Here is a 26479-nt window from a genome sequence, read left to right as displayed (position 1 = left end):
CCAGAAGTCATTTCAAACCTCTGGCAAAATACTATCTGTTCTGTTTCAACAAACTAGGAACATAGAAAGAAAGTAGCATCAGAAAGAGAGAAAATAAGTGCTTCTGCCCACTTTTGTGTCTGCCCCTCACCTCTGCTACCAACTCCATCCACATGGCAGAAGATTATTCCAAAGGAATGTGATCATCAACAGAAGAATGCAGCCTATTCCAGCAGTATATTACCCAAACAAAGCACTAGTGTATATGAAAGTTAATTTTAAAAATATATTATCAATAGAAAAATTAATGAAGAGAAATGGAACAGGTTCACTTACAAGACTCCCCATTACTGTTCATTATTTTTCTAGGTAATACACAAATCATAAAGCACCAGCTTTGCTTATATACAGAGGTCCTGAAGTTTTAGAGACTATCTAACAGGAATAGTCTAAGCAGACTAAAATAGATACTTTACAACAATTAGAAATATTTTTCATAAGAAGATACTATGTAGTAAGAGATTTCAAGATATTACATTTATACTGTATTTCATATCAAAAAGGATACTAAAACTTCTATCTGTGATTTCTAAATGCCACAGGTTGATTCTTAGGTCATCAGCCGAAAGGTATGTTTCATGATCACTATTTACTGAAATAGAGTTTATGTGATACGTGTGTGCATTTGCAAATATCCTTCGGGGACTTGCTTCTACCATCAGGTCCATAGGTTTCAGTATTGGCACCTAAAAATGGAGAAAGGGACAAAAGTTGGCTTTTACATAAAGTTGCAATTATTTTGTCAATCAGTATTTTAAGATAATTTAGACTACATTTTCAACGGCTCAAAAAGCTCTGAACCACAAGTCAAGTCCATTAAAGAATTTAACTTGCAATTAATTTTTTTTAGAAGTTCTATAATAGCCTTTCAACTGGACTCTTGCTTATACTAAGGTTCTAAAAGACTAGCAGTGTACATGTGTATCCTTAGAAGTAAGTCCTTTTAAGTCCAGTACATCATCCTTGGACACATACAGGCAGAAAATTAGAGTCTGAAGATGATGGTAATCAAAGGTTGGTAGCTCAAACGTATGTAAATTATCACTGCTCTAGTATTTACAATTTTTATAACATTTACTAATATTTGATTTGTAGATTAATATTGTATTGTTTTCACCAGCTGTCAGAGAAAGCATGGAGTTTCTTAAAGAGTTGCTAACTTTGGGCTTGATGTAGATTTAGTAATACTTAGAACAAGCCCACTGAAATAAATGGGACTTCAATCATACTATCATGCCATTTTTTTGTTGGGTCTACTGTAAGAAATGACTAAGGGCCGAACTACTGTAAGAAATGACTAAGGGCCGAAAGATGGCTCTAAATTTGACTGCCAGATCGGGGCAGTGGCAACCACACGTCACGGCCTTGATCTGGCATTTTTCTGGCCCAAAAAGAAGTGGCAAAATGTTTCTCTTTGTGCCAGAAAAAAGCCACCCTTTCCACTGCAGCTGCAGCTTTTCAGTGTTCCTGTGGCATGAAGCATCTAAACACCACACTGCCAGAGTGCTGAAAAGCTGCCCCCCTCATGTAGGCAATGGGGCATACACTATGCCCCCTCATTTCCGGGAAGCCAGCATATTGTGCTGGTGTGTACCAGCCCTAAGTCTGGATCCAACCCATTACACCTGCAATGAGGATGACCTGTCACAGAAGCGAATTTCAGTAACTTCCCCCTGGCAACAACAGTGTGTACTTCACCTCTGAAATGCTTGAAAAGAAAATTTTAAAATGCAGTGATTGGGGAGAAAATACTTTTCATTTTGAATATATACTATACTAAGATAGTTTTCAAATTATACTGTCAGTACCAGTGTGCCTTTCTGGAGAAAAATCAGGATTTTGATATTATATTTAATATTTCAGATATTTTGCGTTTGTACTTTGAATAGAAATTATGAGACAACACACAGACTATACTTACCTGAATAGACCAAATAAAATGGCATGATTGTAACCTACAGAACTGCATGTGCACCAAGACTTTCCATAAATATATTGGCTCAAAGTGATACTAGCTACTCTTATTTACAAATTGCATTTTTCAAATCTATATCTTACTTGTAGTGTTCTTATTTGTAATGTTTGCATATTTTATATTGCAAGATGCCTTGACAAAAACATATAATAAATGGAATTTGGAATTATAATGTCCCATGACACCTAACAAAGAATATTTGATACAACAATCTAGCCCTGGTTATTTAGGTCACTACTTTTGGTACACTTTTTGTCCATTTTCTGCTGTTTGTGGTGTTCTGAGATGGGTATCTGTATCAAAGATTAGATCCCAAACAGGATACACTCATCATACATGGAAGTGTGATTTTGAGGTTCTCAGCAAATTTTTGTGAGTGGAAAAGTATCAGGTTGGGAGTTACAGGCATAGATCACACCAATGCTCCAGGGGCCACAGTAATCTTGCCAGTATGGGTATTCTCCAGAGCCACATCTGCCAATTTTCAATACGCTCCAGGGGCCTACCATACTTTGTGCTCACCATTCTTTGACAGCCAGAAATGATGTTCCAACCATCTTTTGTCAATTTGGGGAGCACTGGGAAGGTCCTTGCTTTCTTGGGTTGGGATAGAACAGCTTGTTTTACCATTCTGAAACAGATTAAAGCATTTTTGTGGCGTGCTGGATGGTGGTGGTTCAGTGAGGGTCAGAGGGCCACACTAGACACCATTGTACCTGCTTTATGGGAACCCACACAATCATGTTGTATTGAATCAAAACTACAATCCATGTAGCTCAATATTGTTTATACCAACTGTCAATAGTTTTCCAAGGTTTCAGTCAGCAATGTGTTATAACCCTATCTAGAGATAACAGTGACTGAGCATAAAACCTTTGGCATGCAGTTTTATTTTTTTACCACTAAGCTACACCGCACCCCCCCTTTTAAAATTAAGAATTTAGACACTTTCTAAATTTGAGTATTCAATAAAACTACTATTCCACATAAAATTACTATACCACAGCTGCAGCATAACTGGCAGCAATATTATTAAATTTCATTTAAAGTTAGGAAAGCAGAATACCCGGAGTGCTGTGATTCTAAATGGATCTCGGAGTCTTCCATCTTCATCTTTTAAGTTATACCCTTCAGCTCTTTTATCCCTTTCACTGATTTTCCATAATTTAATAGTTTTATCTAAGAGAAAGAAAGAGGACGACATTTCCAAACTGCTGAAATTCAACAATATTAAAAATTACCGTAGTATAACAGACATTCATTATTTCATCTCTGTTTGCAAATAACCCAGTCTGATTTTCAACCTAGAAAAAGCTCTTGATGGGGACAAGATCACATATACTCCAAACAATTCATCCATTAAATCTGTGTCCATGCAACCTTGTGATTGCATACAACCTTGTGAATGCATATTTAACAGATTCATCTATAAGTCTAGAAAATTTAGTAAAAAATACCAACCCAAAAAACTTAAGGTCAATATATCCACAGATCAATGCAAGTATTCTACCTTTACTCTTATAAAAAAAAGAACCATCCCCATCTTTCATGACAGCTATGTCTGTCCTAGGGGAACCAAAAGGAAGCACCGACATCCACTCTCCACTCCAGTACTAGTTCTGGACTTTTTGAGTGCCCTGGTGGGAAAATAGTGGTGGCTCTTTGGTGCTTCCCTTCAAAGGAGATCCAAGAGAATAGAGGGGGTCGGTGCTTCTTTTATGTTCTCCCAGATGGACTAAGCTCTCATCTTTTGCCACTCTACTTAGAGAAACAGATGTTTCTTCTTTGATAAGAGTTAATAAGGCACCCTAACTCTTGCCTTTACATTCTTTTTGAGACATGCACATTTTCTTAGCCCTGCCTGTGCCTGGTCACCTTCCCCCCTCCAATATTGCACATTGTACCATTTACTGTAGTTCCCTCCACATACCATCAGGCCTTTCAGGAGAGTGCAAACAGTTATGCTTGGAACTTTGTAACTTTTTTCATATGATTTTCCTTTGCTTTGTCCTTTACATCCTTTGCTACATGCTTCTTAGTTTTACCTTTGACTTATCCACAGGTCATAGCAAAACTCCTAATTTGGGCTCAAAACCTGCCCTTGACTTATATATGAGTACAATTTATAAACAAGTATATATGGTAATTTATATTATATGCTTACTGGATTACAGTCAGCCCTCCATATCCATTGATTCTGCATCTATAAATTCCACCATCAACAGCTTGAAAATATCCCCCCCGCCCCCGCCCCCCCCAAATAGTTCCAAAAAGGAAACTTCAATTTTGCCATTTCATGTAAGGGACACCATTTGACTGCACCATTGTACAGTTGTCCCTTATCTGTGGTGGATCCATTCTGAGGGCCCCTGTAGATAACAAAAGATGCGGGACCTTAAGTCCTGTTCTTTCCTATGGCCATGCAATATGCGTGTGCAAGCTGGCGTGGCTGTGTGCATGCGCATCCATTTAAAATAACACGGCTTGCCATTCATGGAGGTTCAAATCCACAGATGGTAAAGCCTACAAGTAAGAAAAGTCCATTGTGTGGGCTTGAGCACCCAGTGATTTTGATATCCATGGGGTTCTAGAACCAAACCCCAGAGGATGCAAGTGCTCATGGTAATTTACTTTTCAAATCTTATTATCTTGTGCAATTGGTGCCCACAAATGTTTGCAAGGCTTATTAGCACACCATCATCTTTTTAAGGAAGGAAAGAAGCAGTGCAGATCTCTTGCCTCTCTCTCAATTTTCATGGGAGAGGCTTAAGTGCTGTTTTACGTCCAGCAGAGATTCTACAGTACTTCACTACTTCTGACCAGGTAATGGACTAGGTCCCTTCTCTAGAAACCATACAGAACTTTGTCAAATGGGTGGGAAGGAAAGTTGGTAAAGGGATTTTGAGAGCCAACTGCACAGTTTAATCAAATCTTGGTAATAATGGGGAAAGCAAAGCTCTATTGAAGACACTATGTTTCTATTTCCGTGGCCTGATACAGACGGGCGGAAAGGGCTGTCCTTGGACCAAAATTAGGGTTCAGGAATGTGCAGCAACTGCACGTTCCCGACCCTGATACGGAATGGTGATGCCATCATGGCAGCCTGTCTACACTGGGGCCGCCATGAGGATGCAAGCACTGCACAGCATCTAGACGTCGCTGGAAGGAAGTGGTGTTATGACGGCGCCCTTTCCTGTTTGTGGTGCTGCAAAAAAGAAGCCAATCTAGGCAGCTTCTTTTTGGCAGCGCATTCGGTGCCGCAGCATGCGGCTGCTGCAGCATCAACTCGGGGCAAAGACGTGCGGCGTGAAGCTGCCTATCTATCAAGCCCCCAAGTACTGGAAATCATGTTCACCCCTTGTCAGCTTCTGGATTGACCATGCAATTTCAAAGATATTTTTGTAATCATAAGTGGCTATAGAACTGTATTAGTTTTGAAAAGAAATAACCTATTTTTAGAAAATTGAATTCCACTCCTGATACTGCCCTTTTTTTGGTAGCAACTTCTTTATACACACAATTTAGAATGGTGCTATGCAGGACCTTCCTGTTCTCTTCTGCTAAACAGTAACCTCTCTAAGGAAAGCATGCATCAGTTTCTCTATAACTGAATGAAGTAATGCATTAGGCCACTAGCATTTATATTACATCAGGAGTGCCTCTAAGAGCTTGAACAATAAGCTTGTGTTTCAGCAGTGCCTGCCACAACAATCTGAACAACTAAAGATTTTACAATGTCAGTAAGCAACTAAGAATGCTCCTCCACAAACAAGAACATTATTTTTTTTTCATAAGATGCATTTCAGTTAAGATCATCTTAGACTACCTTCTCTCTGACAAAATGAATGCAGTTGATTTGAAGTATATCTAAAATAAAAATGGTTCTTTTATACTAGTTATATGAGATAATATTTTTATAAGATTACTATATCATGAAAATATTTTAAGTGTTGTGATGTCATAAAAAACAAAGCATACTTTGAGTTTAATAAAAATATATTTTAAAAGTGCTCTGGTCAATATGCGTAAGAAAACTAGAGCAAAATTAATTAAAAACTAGCTTGACTTAGTTATGACTGTCATAGCTCATAATGAGAAAAAATATTCTGGAGATATATCAAGCAAAAAACAGTAAGGAAAGATACAACTCCACAGCACTGGGGGGGCATGCTCTGTAAGGAATGGAGTACACTTGCAGTGTTTCTGGCACTATAATACCTTCCCTCTTGAAGTGAAAAGTGTCAGTTTGGCAAAATACTGTATTAGATCTTAAATAATTAATTGTAGCTTGTTTTGTACTCAAGTATACAGTCTGATCTGCAAGGGTTTAGTCTTTATTAAAACAGATATAACTGATTCTGCATTATTTAATCTAAAGACATATCTGTGGTTGTCCTCTTGTATATTAAACAAGGTTAGATAATGAGCATTTTAATTATAAGAAATCTTATACTATAAAGAGTTGTAGGAACCCAACATGTTAATCAGAATTATCTAAACTGTATTCCTATGCTCACATGTACAGGAGTAGGCCGCATTGTACTCAACAGGACTTACGTTGGAGCAGACATGTACAGGACTGATCTCTTAGCTAAAACTAAATTACCAGTAAAAACTGAGTATGTGTAATCACTAATGAAATAAACCACCTGCACTAATAAACAGTAAACAATAAAATATCCTTACCATTTGTAGATAATAAGAAGTGAGCAGCATTCTGTTGTGGTAACCACCTAATTTTGTTAATTTTTTCCTCAATTTCTAGACTTTTCAAGTAGTCAAACTCAGGTTCATGACTCTGAAAGGTACTGTAAACATTATATTCCCCCCTTGAATGAGGACGGCTTTTATTCTGCAAGGAAACAAGTGTAAGAATAGTGTAATGTTATTTTTGATAACATTTTTATACTGAAGTCATTGGTTGAAAAGATTACAACCAACAAAATCATATAGGTTTGAGATACAGCAAACAGAAATTCTTTAAAGGATTATTTGAATGTTCCAAATTTAATCATCACTAATTAATTTTACTATTAGATATTTTGGTACACAATATTTTAAAATCATTTTGTGCATGAAAAAGTTCATGAAACAGTTCACGTACAGTGAAACGTAAGAAAACAAGAGTCACTATCTCACTATCTCATGTGGACAATTCTGGAATATTTTGGATATCAAAGGCCTGTTACAGACTGCCAAAATAAAGCTGCTTCGGGTCTCTTTGGAGGTATGCTGTTTAAATGATGCATGCACCCTAAGAATCCGGAAGCTGCACCAAAGCTGCACTGCAGTGCTTAGGAATGGAGTGTGGCTTTGGCGCGACCTCCGGTGTCTTAGGACCCATGCATCATTTAAATAGCATACCTCCAAAGAGACCCGAAGCAGCTTTATTTTGGCAGTCTGTAACAGGCCAAAATAAGGAATACTCAACCTGTATTACAAATACAGTGTGCCCTTCTTTTACGCGGGGTTCCATTCCAGACTCCCCTGCGTAAAAGAAAAAGTGCGTATGCTCGAGCCCCATTTCAAGTAATAGGGCTCATGCTTGTGGCGGCGCGTGGCAGTGCGCCGTTGTTTCTTCTGGCGCATGCTGCCACTTCTCCCGGCGCTGATTTTAGCATATGCTGAAAGCAGCGTATAATGCACCTGTGTATGATGCAGGCGCACTGTATTTCAAAATAATAATTTCCACATAAACATTTAATGTGCTTGAAAATAATATTTAAACCAAACTAAATCAAGTAGCATCTGAACACTAAAGCATTTTCTAGAAATGTTCCAGTTTTACTTTTTCCAGAAAACCTACATCACTGAACGGTGAAGCTGTAAAGTACCCAAAAACCCACAGTTTCGGCTCCAAACTCTAACAACAGGAAAAGCAAGATGTTTTCAATTTAAAAGTCATGTGCCTTTGGCCATTAGATGTTGTAGCAAAATGTACTACTCTGCAAATCTTTCCAAAAATTTTTTTCTGAAGACTTAGTATTTCCCTTCCTCAATGGAATGGGCATACTGCTATGAAGCTTAGGGATTTGTTTCAAAACAGTAAACCAACTAGTTATCTGCAACAGTGCAACCTCCCCATTACCAAGAGTAAAGACCACTTCCCATTATCCTCCAACCAAGTTATATGGCTACTATAACAGTACATGTCATACTGCTTACATGCTAGTCTAATATATCATCCCAAAAACATTTTTGTTAGTTTTACAAAGGAGACATACGTATATCCATATCATCTGGATGCACATAATCCCAGCACTGTAATGCTTCACTACTCACTTCAGAAAACAAGACGACTAAGGTGAAAACAAAACCTTATAACAGAATTCTTCTTTTGTCTTGCATAGTGGGAGGCAGTTTGCCAATGCATGCTTGGATGGAGCCACTCTTGGCTGTTTACTTGTTTGACAAACTATTCTAAAGGTCTCTTAATTCTCAGGAGATTCATTTATACATTCTTATTTTGATTTGGCTTTACAGAATTGTTAATATGAAGTATCATTTATGGAAGTAAATCTGAACCTTAAGATTTTAACAAATCTCATGTAGAGAAGCTAGTAAAGGGCTGATGGCTTTTGGAAAGACTGTTTCTTGCTTGCTCCTTTTCAACAGGAACGAATGTAAATAAAATCCCAAGCAATACTTCGTAACACAACTATAAAAGGTATCAATAGGTCTATCATGGTTGCCTTTTACCCATTCTAGGCTCAGTACAACACAATGATCTCCTTTTGAAATTGGATGGATATTCAACAATAGTTGTGAAAGAGTACACAAATGCTCTTTTGGGAGAAAAAATAAAAATCACCTAGGTGCATGAATTAGTAGCATGCTTCCTTGTCCTGTGGCCATAATTGGCACATGGCATTGGCATGAAGACTTAAATTCTTAGATAATTCTACTCTTGAATGAATCAATTACTTTTATAACTGCAGTTTAAAAATTACAAGCAGTTATATTTAATCATAAAAAGAAACACAGAATGGCACTCAAAATTGCTGATTAATTGCGAAAGGTACATATTAATTCCTCAAAATCACGGTGTTTGAAGAAGCAAATGGCATTTCCCAGCCTTTCTATACCTGATTATGGATGAACATATATTTTATATATGTATGATCACTTTAAAAGGAAAATATTACTTAACCAACTACCGTAACAGTTTCAAGACCCATATCAAGTTCAATTTTTAAAAGATAATAGCACAACAATTTTTTAAGGTACCCAACAAATTAAACTTGCTGATGTGATGTCATATATTTTAAGCAAAAACTGCAGGGAGGTTTAAACACCACTTTTCATTGTTTTTAATGGCACTGACCTCTGGTTCCCTTTGAAATATAACCACTCTGCCACCTTTGTCTCCTGTTGCAAGAAGATCTCCAGAGTAATTAAATTCAACTGTTGAGATAATGTCAGCTGTAAACATAAAACAGAAACAGCAAAATTATAATGTGTAAACTGAATTGAGTGGTTCAGGACTCACGTTCATGAACTGAACAGGCAACCTATACATTAACATGCTAGCTGATTTTCAACACTAATGTTAAAAAGTCTGTTCCTTTCAAGCCTTGATCACCCTTTAAATATTTCAAAAGTACTCCAAATTACATGAGGAATACAACAGAAGAAATTAGACTCTAAAAACTTTGTATGCAACGCTGAACCTAGGAATTTGGAGAAACCAAGATACCTTTTTCAGAAATTCACAAGCATCTTAGGGATTCAACATGGGTTTTAAAAATTCACCATGGATGTTGAAAATAATAAAAAGGGCACACTGTGCATAAAAGCAACCTCTCTCTACTGTAACATAACATCCACAGGACAAATATCCATTAGCCTAAGCTAACATAGATAGTCCTAATGGAGAACATTACCTCAAAGTCATGCATACACAAGCCCCAAAAGATACATGAGAAGAGTCACTTGGGTCATATTCTGGTATGACAACAATTCTATTAAAATTCTGTTTTCCATTAAAGACGGAAAAAGGCATCTACTATATAGGAAGCTGACAAACTATGGAATTTATCTTGGTTTTTTTTAAATGTAAAAGATACAGTTTATATTGAAAATTTATTCCATCTGAAATGGAAGTAATAAATCAAAGTAATAGTACAGAAGCAAAAATCATTTAAGTTGTACAGTTGTCAATTCACCAATCCTGAGTCTTAAAATGACTGGAAGAAACACAAAATACATTATACACATGTAATATCGGAGAAGAGGGTTCTTTTTTGTTTTATAAATATGATGTGTTTTGTTTTTAAACGACACGTCCTTAGTTTTTCCTCACCTATTACAAACTAACCACCAAAGTTATTTCCAGTGGAGCTCGCCCAGCAAAGTGCCCATAAGACACTGCAGACACATCTGCATCTGTAGAATGTGGATATACTTCCAGCATGACAGATAAGATAGAAATAGTACTAAAAACAAGCAAACCAGGCTTGTGCTGGATGGAAATGAGAAAGACCTAACTGATATCATATCCCATACTACTCCAAATCCCAACGGCACCACTGCTGACAGTGCATCTTTACATGAGTCCTAGAATCAAGTGCAAGAAAAATCCCTTACTGCTGATTTCAATGCAAGATAATTGTTTTTAAAATAGCCCATGATGATGGCTGCCTCTCCCATATCATACAACACAGCACAGATGTAATGTTATGCAGCAGCACACCATCAGCAGTATCCAAACACCACAAGATTCCAACTCAAACAAGGTATGCAGCTTGGGATTCCCTCTTTGGCTCCATGCCATGTACACTAGAGCACACACTGGACCAATGGCATAATGGCACTTTATACACAGACTGAATCAGCATATAAAAACAAGCAGCCTTTGAAATGCAAAGGACTTTTGTGGAATTATTGTAATGGAAACATATTAAACACTTAACATTGAGGACACATAAAATCACATCATAGGTATTATTTAGCCCAAATATGACCCTCTTCTTAATCTACGGTGAAAAATGCAATCAGGGAGCACAAAAACTTTGTTTTTAGCATCTAAATGATTGCAGTCCCCAGAGCTTTTTGTCAGAGGCTCTGAGTACTGCAATCATTTTGATGCTATAGAGGAAGATTTTTGTGTTCCCTGATTGCATTATGTGTCTTATTGGGATTTGCATATTTTAGGCATCCACTTCATGCTGCTGTTATTTCTTCTATGACTGAGGCTGCATCCACACTGCAGAAACATCCCTGGTTGACACCACTTTAATGACCATGACTCAGTGCTACAGAACTCTAGGAACTGTAGTTGCTAGTGCTTTCTGACAGAGAAGGCTAAATGTGTCACAAAACTACAAATCCTGGAATTCCATAGCATTGGGCCATGGCAGTTAAAGTGATGTCAGCCTGGATTATTTCTGCAGTGCAGATGCTGCTAAAGTAAACTGTCAGACATCTCCAAAAAGAGTCACCAGATGAAGCTGCTATATCAAATGTGAGATACTACACATACCCCAATGTGGGCAGAAGGTAACCTCAAGTCAAAATGGACATAGCCAAGAGGCTGCATGTGGTTAGGCTACTAAATAAACCTGAACAACAAACAAACAAAAAACAAGGAAGAAGTGTCACTTAATCGTTCTACAGTGCTCTGCCATCCTTCAAATTGAACTACTGTAAAGTACTGAACACAAAGCTAACACTAAAGCCTCTTTGAGAATTACTGTCACCGTATTTTCCGGCATATAAGACGACTGGGCGTATAAGACGACCCCCAACTTTTCCAGTTAAGATATAGAGTTTGGGATATACTCACCGTATAAGACTACCCCTCTTCCAATGCACACCAAATAAAAATTAAAAAACCATCAGATTTGATTTCAATATGGTAATTTTAATTCAAATGACATGTAGGTACTTAGCAGGAAACCTTGTTGTATACAAAGCCTGTTTGGATTGGTCAGCTCTCCCTGCCTGCCCAGTCCTCCCTGTCTCCAAGACTATCAGAGCAGTAGCTGCTTTCATACGATCGTTACATACGGTGGGGATGTGGCCGCAGCCGTTTTTGAGCTCCCCCCACCATATGCGGCGACCTCAGATTCTCCAGTCTGGCTCAGAAGTTTCAGCACCTGCCCTATAAGATGACACCCGGCGTATAAGACGATCCCCGACTTTTGAGAAGATTTTCCTGGGTTAAAAAGTAGTCTTATACGCCAGAAAATACAGTACTTCAAATATAGCTGCTAGATTACTAACTAGAGTAAGCACTGGGTCTATATATTGTCAGTTCTTACATTTCTTTTTTTCTTTTTTAAAATTTATATTTTTAATTCAAAATGCAAACCCTCAACACCTATCACTATAATCTTTTATGAAAAAAATTCCATAATTATTTACATTACATTCCTTGTTTCTTCGATTTTCAAGTTCCGTTATATTACATTCCACCTTTTCATTATCCATTTCATTACACACACACACACACTACAACTGCGTATTACTTCCTGGTTTATAAATTTTACACCTCATAACTGTCAATTTCTCATACTGGTTCAATTTAAAAATGACTGTTGTTATTCATTATCACTAACCAAATCTATGTATAATACCTTTAATCTTCAATTCTTGGTCAGCTCTCTTTAAATCTCATAATTAATTAGTTCTGATGTACAATAGTTACTGCGTCACTCTTCTCCTCTTCCCAAAATCTTAACATATTATCCCATTCTCCTTCATATGTCTCAGTGAATTTTCCTTTGTTAATGTTGTCAAGTTGTCAATTTGTCCATCTCCATCATATCAAGACACTTTAAAAGCCAATCATCAATTGTTAGTCTTAAAAACTATCATATCAAGACACTTTAAAAGCCAATCATCAATTGTTAGTCTTAAAAACTATCTGTTTTGTGGTGAAAACCATTCTGGTCCCAGTTACTAGATATAAAATACATTTGGCATGTTTCCTTTCTATTTCCGGACTCCCCCCCCCCCCCCCCGCGTAAGGGAAAATGCGTATGCTCAAGCTCCATTAGAAGTAATGGGGCTTATGCCCGTGGTGTGGGCCCCATTACTTCTTCAGGGGGCTTGACAGTTGTTTTTCTGATGGGCTTTCAGCATATGTTGGAAGCTGCGTATGGTGCACCCGCGTATAACGCGGGTGCACTGTATATTTTAGCTAACTTGGCTGGTATCAGATACCATCTGTGGAGCATCTTACAGTGGTTCTCTTTGGCCCGATTTAAACGGGCCTTTGCGCTGCCCCGGTCATGTGCTAGGGGTTGGCTGAGGACGCAGTGTCCAGCGGCCCCTTTATCTCTTTCCCCGCCTCTGTCGGGGTGTCCTTGGGGCATGAAGCCCCAAGGACACCCCTTTCCAGGCCGCAGGGAAGCGTTTTGCCACTTCCCCGAGGCCTGTAAAAGCAGTGGATCAGGGCCTCTGGGGCTGCCGCTGTGGCCCTGATCCATTGGGGAAAGGGGTGGCTTGTATCCCGCCTTAGATGTTCATATTTAATGTAAATTTCAGATTTTTATCCTAGGATTTTCCCCACTTATTCAAGTGTATTACCTGTACAACATTTTGAGCCCATCTTAAAATACATTCACTAGTTCTTGATCTATTTCCATTTTAAAGAGTAATTTATATGTCCTTGATATAGTGTGGTTACTTTTATCAAATATTTCATCTACGTCCATTTTCTCATTGCCAATTCCTTCAAGTTTAATGTCCATTTTAGGTCAGTTCTTAATTCAAGTTAACGTTTATTGTACTAGCCCAAGGCTAGTGAAAACTGTTTGAAGGATGATATGGCTTGGGACATGGACAACACTTAAGGATCTTGGTAGACTCTTTTCTCAATGTTTCCATCTCTAAGAAGAGGCAGCTAACAACCAAAGAGATTGATTTTTGGCTACAATGCCCTGTCAACTATCTTTTCAGTGCAAGTAAAGACATCCCTCACTCTAATTTTTAAAGCTCTTACTGAACTGATTTTATTATTTTGTTCCAATTTCTGTTTTGATGTTTTCTCACACTTACTAACCATTTGCTTCTAGCAGGTCCGTGGAAGTAGTAAGACCTGGTGTAATACATATATATTGTATGAAGATACAGCAGGCCAAATTAAAAAGTCAAGCAAATTTTCAGGTCAAACATTTCTTGTGAACCTCAAGACTATCCAGTGTTTTCAAGAGTCTTGTTTATCAAATTACATTTTCAAATTATTAACTCAGTTGACTAGAAAGGTGAGGTTGCAGTGATGAACAAAATCAAACTAAAAAAAGCCAAGCAAAATCACAAAAGAAACACCATCAATGTAGGGCTGCATCTGCACTGCAGAAATAATCCAGTTTGACACTACTTTAACTGTTGTGGCTCAATGGCCTGTTCTAGACAGGCCTTTGCTCCGCCCCCAGTATGTACTAGGGGTTGGCCGAGGATGCAGTGTCCAATCAGGCCTCACCCCTAGTACATACTGGGGTCGTAAAAATGGCAGCGCCCTATAGACATGGGCACCGCCATTTTGACGTGACGGATGCTTAGCGTCCGCACGTCGTGGAGTGGTTGTGATGACACAAGTGCGCTATTGACACCTTGTGGCACCACAACTGTACTGCAAGAACCACCTGCTTTTTGCGGGTTCTTTTTGCTGTGCGGGGGAGTCGCGCGGTTTGTCCGCTGCAGCTCCCTCGCGCAGCAAACACGGGCGCCGGCAGAGCGCCCTTTTTGGGTGCTCTGTAAAGCACCAATGCTAGGGAAATCTGGTAACTGTAGTTTTGTGAGACATTTAGCCTTCTCAGTCAGAAAGCTCTGGTGACTCAACAACTACAATTCCCAGAATGCCATAAAAGTGAGCCATGGCTGTTAAAGCAAAGTCAAACTGCATTATTTCTGCAGTGTGGATGCAGCCTACGTTACCTAAAGAACAAACAGAACAGATACATTTTGAATCCCTCTAGAAGGCCAATCGTTGTGTGACTTCAAGTAATTTCTTATTTATGGCAACCTTAAGGCGAATCTATCACAGGGTTTTCCAGGGCTGAGTGTGGGTGACTCACCCACGGCCACAGACTGGGTTCCCATGGCCAAGCATGGAATCCAGCCCTGATCTCCAGAATTGGAGTCCAATGCTCAAACCACTACACCATGCTTGCTCTCCTGGCAGGCCAATAATGAGGAATAATTGCAGGGCTTGGTGCAGGATTCATTTCATAGTCTTAGACAAATTAATATAAATTCGCTCCTTCTCACTACAACACAAAGAACTGCAACCTGAAGCAGGAACTGAAGGGATAATAGACATCAATGTAATTAACAGTAACACTCTCTGAATTATATGGGTGCCATGCTGTAAAGTGCTTCACAGTAAGCAAAATATGCTAACTGAATACAGAAGAAGTACTGACAGAAAAAAGAACCTGCAAAAAGCGGGTGGTTCTTGTGGTACAGTTGTGAGGAAAACTGGGAGGAAAACTGTTAAATCTATACATCCACAAGTAAAATGATGCTTCAATATGATATGCCAGCTGAATCTTCCAAGCATTCTTCGAATGCATCGCTATGTCGAGTATACTGTAGTAATCAAGGCTGGAAGATATATAAGTATGGATTAGTTTTGCAAGCTCCTACTTCTGCAAAAGGAGGTAAGGACTACACAGGCAACAGGTTGACATAAAGGTCTTTTAGGCCCGGTACAGAATGCCCAAAAAGGGCAGTCTGTCGGTGCCCTGTTTTGTGCCACGAGGAAGCAAACCACGTGGCTTCCTCGCAGAGCAAAAAGAACCCACAAAAAGCAACAGGAAGTGATGCAACATATGCAGTGGGGGAGATCTGCCCTTGATTTCCATGCAGTTGCCCACAGTTGCTCTATATAGATGCCAAACAATACTGAAATCAATCTCTATTAAACTCTACAATCCAGTCTCCAGCAGCTGGACAAAGTTTCTCTAACAACCATTCTCTGTATCCAGAAAGAACAAAAACGACTGGAACCAAAGGAGCAAAATCTGCAACCCAAATCAAGAATTGAACTAAACCAAATTAATAGCAACTATAACTTTAGACTTGACCAGAGGAAGGGAGTGTGGCACAGTGGTCTGAGCACCAGACTATGACTCTGGAGACCAGGTTTGATCCCCTGCTCAGCCACTAGGTGTTGTTGGACAGGTCAAATGTGCTCAGCCTCAGGGGAAGACAATGGTAAACCTCCTCTGAACAAATCTTGCCAAGAAAACCCCACAATAGGTTCACCTTAGGGTCACCATAAGTCAGAAATGACTTGAAGGCACACAACAACAAAGTATTGCATCATTTCATTACGTCATTACTTTTATTTATGGAATAACATTTGTAAAAATGGAGACGATTTAATGAAAAAAACTGGGAAAATATCCACTCCACAATACTGACAAGGAGACTATGGTGATTTGTTTATCTGCTATGGTGATTGCCTTGGTTTTTAACCCCATCTCATCTCTGGTCATTTCTGCCTTTTCTTATTTTGTTACAAATTAAAATAAGCTTCTCATAAAGAAGCAAAATGTGGCTAATAGCACCTCTAAAAACTCCCTATGAATGCAAATAGCCTTGTAAACCAGGTATGCATTCTTTGCTTCCAGGGAATATAGTATTTCTAAACTACACTATTGGGTTTTTTGGCTAAAAATGATGGTGGAGAAGTCATTTTCATCAATATAGCAGCTTTGGGAGAGCAGCCTGACAAACTCAAGTTGCCCATCCTTGTCTATGCCTTAAAGTGCATCCTCACTCCTTCCCCCACATTCAGAAAACGCTGTGGATATCTTTTGCAAAATTCAATGGAGTGCTGGTCATTTTTTAAAAAAAATAAATAAATAAGGAGTTTACACAGTCAAACAAAATAATTTTCTTGGACATATATTGCATTAATGTTTTTATCATTAAAACAGTCTGGAAAATATAGAGATAATTTCTTGATGTTTCTCAAAACTGAAAGTGCAATTATACTTACTGAAGCACATATTTATAGAAAACAACACACATTATGGTAGCATTTAACATCTTTCCACCCCTGACTTACATCAGTAATTTCTTCAGTTAATTATTGCAGCATTTATATCTAACCCAACTGAGCATTAAGATTTACATGGTAAACATCTTCTGTACTAGGAACATTTTCAAAGGTATAAGCAGCAAGAGGTTATAAGAATGAGTAGTGACAAGACAGCATGACAGTACTATATTTTGTTTCTAGTGCATATTACAAAGTTGAAGTAACTGATCAATAACTTACCAAACCAGAGACAAAAGAAAGGTGAAGATCTGTTAGATCAGCAATGCTGTTGTGCTTCTGTCTCTGTAAGTGGAGTCAGTCAGCACCACAGCTTTGACCTTAAATGCCCCTGTGCCTGTATTTACACCGGGGGGGGGGGGGGGTGCTTTGGTAGTAGAAGATAAGTTGCCTGAATGAAATGAACTTTCATTATTACTATATATTCTGCTTCAAAATAAGCTCATAATCCTATAGCTGGGCACTGGTGTATTAAATGAGGTTCCACTGTTTAACAGGCTTATGCCTATATAGTGCCTTTCAATAAATTTTCAACTATCCACAGTTTATCGATGGTGTACTGCACAAACAATATGCACAAAGATACATAGACACAACCTGTATATACTGTACTCTGACTATTCTGGTATGACTATTACTAAGGTGCTTTTTCTATAAAATCTGGATAATATTTTAAAAATACTTTTCTCAATTAAATTGTAAGACCTCAAGTAAGATCTGTTTTTTATTTACATAAAGCAGTCAGTAATTTCACTTTTTGATGCAATGTACAAATCATTACTGCTATTATTATATTAAGTAAAAAGAGATAGACCTGGTACTAATCATGTAGGAAGGAAGGAAAAGGAACACATATAAACAGATGAGTAATTAATGGCTATACCATTAAGTCTAGTATCAAAAGACTTATGTACAATGAAAACAATAGAAACATTGAAAAAGGATAAGTTCTTGTATGTTGGCTCAGATGCCTACCCAAGTCAGCTTGACAAAGGCAAGTGTTTCTGATGAGAAGAATGTCTATCAACACATTGATCCCAAACTTTTCAACTGTTTTGCAGTGTGGTGAAGATAAGACAGCAAAAGTCCTTTCAAAGTTGCAAGAGTGACTTTTGACGACTTTGTTTGTCCATACTTTTGGAAAAGGAGGACTCCATATCTCCAAGTCTCTTGCAGACACCAAAGGATTTGGTGGACAAGAAAATAGTGGTTGTGGCTATTAAGCTAGCTTGAATCCACCACAGTGTGCACAGTGGATAGTGAGTGACCAGGCAGTCAGGAAACAACTTCACAATGACTGCATACATGTGTCTCTATTATTACAAATATGGAGACAACTGATTTTGATGAAAAGTCAAAGATGTTTCTCATACATCTACCATAAAGCTAGAGAAGCTAGTGTTGCCAAAACAGGAAAGATGGTTTTGACTGTAAATGTCTTAAAATTTGGTGTTATGCCTGTGGGTATACCTTAGGTGATAAAGAATATGCTTATATAGCTTTAAAACATTTGTTTGATGGGGGGATACCCAACAATAGTTGACATCTCCATACTATGCTATGGAAGGTAGATATACTATGCATATACTATGGAACCAATGCATGCAAGAGATTAGTTATATTCACAAGTAGAATATTAACAATGATGCTTTTCAGCTGGGAGAAATCAGAACAGGGTTTCTCTATTCATATTGCCCAGATTTCAACAGTGGAGAGATACAAACACATTAGCTAGCCATACTTTTTGGCAAGGGAAATAGTAAAGACAAAAGCAGGGCTGGGCAGAATGCAGAAAGTGAAAACAATGGATGTAAGCAGAGCAGGAGTAAGGAAGTGGTCAGGCAGGTAAGCAGAAAAGCTTGCAAAGCGATTCCGTATTTATGAACAAACCAGTTATCTACTTTGTTCAGGGCAGGAGAATTTTCAGGGCTTGGAAAGGCTGCATTGCCCACTGTGTCGAATTTTGGGAAGCTGCATCTCCTTCTAATTTATATTCATTTGCCCCGTTTTGTTCCTTTCTAGGCTACATAGTGGAAGGAACATGATGAAATTCTCCCCACTGTAGGAATTTTACCTAAAAGAAATGGAAAAGAATTGGGAGTCTGGGAGGCTTCAAATATAATCTTGGGGCCAAACAGGTCTGTGGGCCTGACTTTGCTATTCCTAGGGCCAAAACAGAAGGCAGAAATAATCCAGTTTGAGACTACGGTACTTTAACTGGCCTAGTTCAGTACTAAGGAATTTTGGGAACTGTAGTCTGTTGTGATACCAGAGCTCTCTAACAGAGAAGGCTCAATGTCTCTCAACTACAGTTCTCATAATTCCCTAACATTGAGCCAGGGCAGTTAAAATGGTCTCAATATGGATTATTTCTGCAATCTGTTTTGACTCTTAATCGATAATACAGTGGACCTTTGTTATACGCTGGGGTTTGGTTCCAAGATCCCCCGTGGATAACAAAATCCGTGGATGCTCAAGCCCCATTAAATATAATGACATAGCAAAATGGTATCCCATATAAAAAATGGAAAACCAAGGTTTGATATTTATACTTTTTTTTAACATTTTCAAACTGTTGATGCTTGAATCCGTGTACAAAAAAATCTGTGTATAAGAAGAGCTGACTGTACATTGCTAATGAAGCTTGTTTTAAAATCTACTACACTTCTATTATAAAAGCTTTCAAACCTATTATCTTAATAGCTTCATTCTATTTGTATTAAATAAGAACAAAATTAGAAGTATTTGAGAGCATTCAGACAAATGCCATGAAATTTCTTTTATTTAAAGCTATACAAATATATTTAATCACTATCACTGTCACTGGCATTTTAGTACAAGGGCAGCATCATGAAGGAAAGCAAACTTAAGGTCTGCATAATTTACAAAAAGTTCCAGTTGGGATGCTATAATTAAATCAAAGCAAAGTATGACACTTCACTTCTATCAATCTACCAAAATCTAACCGGAATCCTATCTAGTGGCAGCTTCACACAAATGTCGTATTTCATTCAGCATATGAAACCATTTCAGAAAGCAGTAGGAACAAGGTGTGGAGAGCACCAGGTGGACAGGCTCCCCCTTTTCTGCTCCCGCTCAGTTAAAGTTTAGTTAACTAGATTCTCATCCCAACCAGAGTGTCATCTAAGCCAGGAATTGCATTTAACACTAACAAGAGTTTCAAACAAGGCAACTCCAAACAATGGTTTCTAAAACTGACTGGTTTGAAGTGAACTACTGATTCAGCCATGATTTGTCGTTTCCAGACAACTTGACCAACCAGTCAGCAGAACAGAAAAAGAAAAGCTTTTGCGTTACTCCTTGTGACCATGCAAGAGGGGAGGTGACTGAAATCCATGACTTGTTGCAGCTCATTCCTGCTCATTCACATTGTGCTATACATGATAAGTGCACAGAATAGTAAGACAACAGGTACCTGCATTTCTTCAAGCAGCATAGCTGCAAGCTGGAAGTCAAGGAAGCAATCAGTAGTGTGGCAGAAAGTCAAAAGAGAGCGAAGCGGATTTGTATTAAGCTTGTATTAAGCTTTGGCAGACTGTCAGGAAAATAAATATTCCATTAAAAAATGAAGAGATGACACACTGTTGCCACACCTCTCTCTCACAGCACTGACTAACAGTAGAGAGTTCAGATGGGACATCAAGACTGCACTGGTGCTAGTAACGAACACACAAAAATGCAATGGTTTCCAGGTTAAAATTTAATCACAAAATCAGATATAATGATGGGGCACAAACTTATGTCTTCATCCAGTAATGCCATGCTTCTGTGGGAAAATATCAGGCATACTTTGGAAACCCCATATATAGAAATTAACTGTCTGTATTTAGAAAAAGTGATAAATCTAATTAATCTGCAGAAAGGTAAAGAAGTCACGCATTTCCATAACTTTCACAATGTCAGCAAGCACTAGCAGAAAGTTGGCAATACAAGTCTCACCACAGACCACCACAAGAGAAGGAACTGTGTGGCCCTCCTAATATTGCTGGTCTTTTCAGCATTCCTCATCACTGGCTATGTTGGTTAGGGCTGCTTGGAGCTGCAGTTCAACAACATCTGGAAAAATCACACAATTCTCACCCTTGGATAAAGAGTCACTATTAAGACAAGAGCACAACATGGCACCCACAAACTCTGTCACAGATTACTTTTACATAATTGTTTATAAAGATGGTGACTGTGTAAGTACACTCATCCCTCCACATCTGTGGCTTTGACTTTTGCAGATTTAATTATTCACAGATTTTATTAATATTTTCTCAATGGCAATACTTAGGTCCTCCAGCACAACTCTATGGTCAACTTTAACCAAAAGTCGTGGATACCAAAATCCATGAATGCACAAGTATAATTAAAAACAATGGTGCAATAAAATGGTGTCCCTTATAAAAATGGCCAAAATCAAGGTTACCTTTTGGAATATATATTTTCAAGCTGTGGATGGCTGAATCCATGTACAGTGCACCCTTTGTTTATGTGGGGGATCCGTTCTGGACTCCCCCGCATAAAACAAATAACGTATATGCGGCAGTGCGCGCACACCATTCATCCCAATGGGATGCACCGCCCCTTCCTCCCCGTGCGGCTTTCAGCGTATGCTGAAAGCCGCGTAAAGCGTGCCCATGTATGAGGCGGGCACACTGTATATAAAAACCATGAATACAGTGGGCCAACTCTACACAAAAAGGCAAAACTTCACATGAATAAACATCTGGAAGTTGAGAAACCTAATTGCTACTCCTTTCTAAAATATCATGAAGAAACTCTCTTAAAATGAAAATGAGCAAAATGTGATCAAGTTTTGCTACCTATCTGCAGATATTAGTAAATAAAAGTTAATGTTCAAATAAGGAAGGGGATAATTACACTGCCTAAAATTAATTGCCTACTAATGGCACAAGCAACATCAAATGACTAGTGGTAGCTTCTACTTTAAACACCTACTTTACCATCTACTTTAAGCACTACAGGTTGAGTCTCTCTTATTCGTAATTCCGAAATCCAAAATATTCCAACATCCAAAACTGTCTCCATGGATGGCTGTGATAGTGACACCTTTGCTTTCTGATGGTTCATAATACACAAACTTTGTTTCATGCACAAAATTGTTAAAACTATTATGTATAAAATTACCTTCAGGCCATGTGTATAAGGTGTATATGAAACATAAACGAATTTCACGTTTAGATCCATCTACAAGAAATCTCATTATGTATATGCAAATATTCCAAAACTAAAAAAAAACCCTCCAAAATCCAAAATACTTCTTGTCCCAAGCATTTTGGATATGGAAGACTCAACCTGTACTTGTTGGTTAATCTAGTTGATTTCAGGTATCTCAAGGCTTTGCATGAACACAGAGGGATTTTCTAACACCTCTCCCTGAAACAGTATACCTTCCTTCTAGCTGCATCACAAAATTATTTTTGGATGGCTTCTCTATTTTCTGTCCTTTGGGCAGACAGAACTGGTTGCATATGGTGGACCTCCAAATGGGAAGGGCATTTTCCCAGAAATGTGAGATGTTAGCACGCTTAAGTTGGTTAATGTTCTGGATTTCCCTTATTTAGTCCAAAATAAATACCATACTAACACAGGCAGTTTATACAATGACACTAAAGGTGGGCAAATCTAAGTATGAGACCATGGCTAACTGCTGTACAATAAATGAATTCCAAAGGCCACCTCTAAATAGATAGTAATTCTGCTCAGTAAGAATGCACATAGACATCATGTTAGCAATGTTATACCAGCCATTCTGATACAGACCAGGGAGAAGACTATCAAATATCACTACAAAAGGATGAAAAACAATACCAGAATTAGCATACGTATGGGAATTTATTGTTACGACTATCTACTCTACTACACAGATCTATCTTCTCGCTATGAGATATCTAATCAGAATGGTTCTTCTACATTTACCCATGTTACAAAAAAATCCCAATGAACACAGTGATGATTCAGAAAAGCTTTGCATTAACATTTTGATAAAAACATGTGACAGTAATTTTGACACAAGTAAACACTGCTCAAATGGCAATGCATCTCAGAACACATGCCACTTTCATGAAAACAAGCAGTGGCCCAAGAAAACATGGAAGTCCTTCATTGGCATGCTAGGCAAGTCAGGCCAATTTGAATTGAGACTTCATGATAACCAAAGGGACACCTATTTTCAACCTGTTAGTAACTACAACACTTTCAGAACCTTCATGCTGACCACACCCTAAACTGACTTTTCTATCCCACCATAAAGCAAAAGAAATACACTTTTTAAGGAGTATGTTTAAAGTATAGTAAAGGAAAATAAGCAACTCTCTCATTAAAAAAATGTTTTAAAGGGCAACAACTAAAGCAAACAAAAACCCCCCAAAACACATACTAAATGAAATGCAAACCAAATAGTTGTCTCTGCAAGAGTAGATTCAACTACACAAGCAGAATACGCATAATTTCAAGAAGGGATTAAACAGTTTGTCTTCAGAACACTACAGTCCCAGGTATTTCAATGAAGCAGCAACAATCAGACTGTAATACTAAACACATTTAGTAGGTAGCAAACCCCACTGAACTTCTCCAGACTTAATTTGGAGTAACTAATTTTACAGACTTGGCTTATTTTTCCTCCAAAGCTTTTTGATGTAATTAACATATCAGGTAAGTGACTAATCTTGCCTTGCTATAAAGACCACCTGACAAGTCTGTTAAACCGATTTCAATAGAGGGGGCACCCTTCCCAACATCACCGATCAAGAGCCTGACAGTTTTGATAGACTACTCACACACACACACCGCTTCTCCCTTTTCTTCTGGCTGCCTTGTTGCACTGTCTGTCATTTCTCCAGAAACAGAAAGAATAGAAGAAAGCTGTTTTCTGCACGATGCAGAGATGCCAGAGAGAGCTTAGTCAGACTCGGCAATGCCTCCCCTACACATTCTCCAAGGAAAGGTGTGAGTGAGGATGTGGGTGGAGAAGAGGAGAAGTATAAAAGGGTGAGCAGGCAGTCCTTGGAAGTGGAAACTGGACTCCTTGGAGGGATACTTTTAGCACCTTTCTGACCATCTTTTTTACTTGCTGTCGAGGTCAGAGACATTCCCACCACTCCATTATGAACAGTGGGCCCTTGGTATCCACTGGGCTTTCGTTCCAGGACCCCCATTCTGTGGATACCAAAGTCCACAGATGCTCAAGTCCCATGAAATACAGTACCACAGTAAAATGGTGATCCTTGTATAAAATTGGCAAAATCAAACACACACACAAATGAATATTTTCAAGCTGTGGATGGTTGAATCTGTGGATAAAATATCTGTGGATACAGAGGGCCAACTCTAAATATATTTGAGAGAAATACATGGAAAATAGCCCAAGATGAATCTATGCCTATGGAGGGCTGGCTCTCCTGGGGGACTTGCAGCACCCCAAGGGAGGAAGCCTGCCTTCAAAGTTGTGTTTTTAGTGATTGATTTAAATATCCTTCTCAACTCTGCAGAAACTTGGGCAGGGAAGGGCTTTCAAATTACAAATTTTAGATGCGGATCATTTAAATATGTGTACATTCTTATTTATCCTTTTAAACTGATGTGTCTTTTGACCAATGCTGCTTGTTTGTTAACTGTTGCTATCCCCTGCCTCAATCCACAGGGAAAGGTAAGAATATGATCGTTATTACTACTGTTTTCCCTGCCTCAATTCATGGGGAGAGGTGGGTAAGAAATAAATATTACCGAAATTATTATCACTGTTGTCCCTGCTTCGCTTGATCCATGGAGAGAGGCAGGTAAGATAATAATAATGATAATAATAAGAATAATAATAATAAGTTATTGCTGGTGCTGTCCCCCACTTTGATCCCTGGGAGATGCAAGTAACAAAGAAATGTTATCGTCAGGAATCTTGTTATTGTCCCCAATTCAATCCATGGAGAAAGCCATATAAGAAATAATAATCATGACGATGATGATAATGATAATTATTATTATCACTGTTGTTGCTGCTGTCCCCTGTCTTGATTCACAGGCAGAGGTGGGTAAGAAATAATCATCATCATAAGGATTTTGGGGAGATTATTATTATTATTATTATTATTATCATCATCCCTTCCCCGCCTAGATTCAGGGGCAGAGGCGGGTAAGGGATAAATTTTATCATCACTTGTTATTAGTATTATTATTATTAGGAAGCAACCTTTCTTTTGAAAAAGGGAAAACTACCAAGGCCAAGGAGCAGCTCCTTAGCTTCCCAGTGCGGGAAGGGAAGGGAAAGGAAGAAGGGAGGAAGGGAAGGAGGGAAAGGGAGGAAGCGAAGGGGGGGGGGGGAAGGAAGGCCTAGTTGTGGGTCCTTGCCTGGGCTCCGGGGCGAAGCCAGCCCCCTCCCCACTCCGCCCCCGGGCCTCCTTTACCTTCGGCCACGTCCTCGTCGATGGCCCCCTTGACCTGGGAGAAGCACCACTGGAAGTCGTTGCCGCCTCCTCCTCCTCCGCCTCCTCCTCCGCCGGCCACCCCTGCTGCAGGGAAGGGAAAGGGGAGAGGACCGTGAGGCCCGGGCGCCCAGACCCCCTTCTTTCCTCCCTCCCTCTCTCTCTCCCCGAGAGCCCGGCTCCCAAGGCCCCTCCAGAGCCCCAGGCCCACAGACCCAGGGCCGCGGCGGCGGCGGCGGCCTCCTCCTGCTCCTCCTCCTGGGCTCCTGGACCTCTTACCTGCCATGTCTCGCAGTGTGTGCCGGCCGGAGAGAGAGAGGTCCCGCGAGGAGCCAAAGGGGAGGCCAGGGCCTAAGAGCGGAGGAGCTGCTGCTGCTGCTGGTGAGGCGGCCTCCAGCGCCGCCGCCGGAGTTGGAGCAGGAGGAGGAGGAGGAGGAGGAGGTTCGGGGGTTTCAAAATGGCGCCCATTGCCGGTCAGCCTGATCCGGTGACGTCATCCCTCCTCCCTCTCTGCCGCCCGCCAGCCTCCGACTCAGGAGCAGAAGGAGGAGGACTAGGCCGCCATGGCGGCTCAGGAGGAGGAAGAGGGAACGGAGGGGAACGGGAGGAGCAGGAGGGCTTGGGGCAGGGAAGGATCTCTCTCTCTCTCTCTCCTCAGCGAGGAATGGAGGCCGCGTGCGTTCCCCGTGATGAGGCAGGCTTTCCTCGGGCGCCCGCCTCAGGCGCCGCCAAAGGACATTGGCTCCTCCTGAGGAGGAAACGGGAAGACAAGACAAGGGGCAGGCCGACGGCGACGGCCAAGAACACCGCTACTTCCCCGGTCACGATTCGGGGGAGACTAGGCATCAAAAGTCCCTTCTTGTGGGGACGTTGTTGTTGTTGTGTGCCCCTCGAGTCGTTTCAGGCTTATGGGGGAGCCTAACTTTATATGTGTGTGTGTCTGTGTTCAGCACTTTATAAATAATAATAATGTTCCACATATACAGTATTATCTATTATAATATTATA

The 26479-nt window shown here is 39.5% G+C and overlaps 1 protein-coding gene across 3 annotated transcripts in view; it reads right to left on the bottom strand.

Annotated features, from left to right (window-relative positions):
* Positions 1–25965, bottom strand: part of LOC149318641 (serine/threonine-protein phosphatase 2A 55 kDa regulatory subunit B delta isoform) — a 35138-nt gene extending 9173 nt beyond the window's left edge. Inside the window, exons 1-6 of one of the 3 annotated variants that reach the window (XM_089510168.1) lie at positions 25751–25965; positions 25454–25558; positions 9339–9436; positions 6701–6866; positions 3081–3193; positions 548–725 (exon numbers count right to left, since the gene is read on the bottom strand). In XM_089510168.1, the coding sequence (XP_089366294.1) occupies positions 548–725; positions 3081–3193; positions 6701–6866; positions 9339–9436; positions 25454–25558; positions 25751–25757 (667 nt within the window). In that variant the 5' untranslated portion in view covers positions 25758–25965. Of the gene's footprint in view, positions 1–547; positions 726–2536; positions 2637–3080; positions 3194–6700; positions 6867–9338; positions 9437–25453; positions 25559–25750 lie in introns of those variants that run through there. The other 2 variants (XM_089510169.1, XM_089510170.1) reach the window with 2 other exon arrangements.
* Positions 25966–26479: the final 514 nt, after the last annotated feature.

This window comes from Sceloporus occidentalis, unplaced genomic scaffold, assembly GCF_023333645.1.
Source record: "Sceloporus occidentalis isolate IW3139 unplaced genomic scaffold, rSceOcc1.0.p SCAF_2, whole genome shotgun sequence".
Taxonomy (NCBI): domain Eukaryota; kingdom Metazoa; phylum Chordata; class Lepidosauria; order Squamata; family Phrynosomatidae; genus Sceloporus; species Sceloporus occidentalis.
This window is presented reverse-complemented; position numbering and strand designations above follow the sequence as displayed.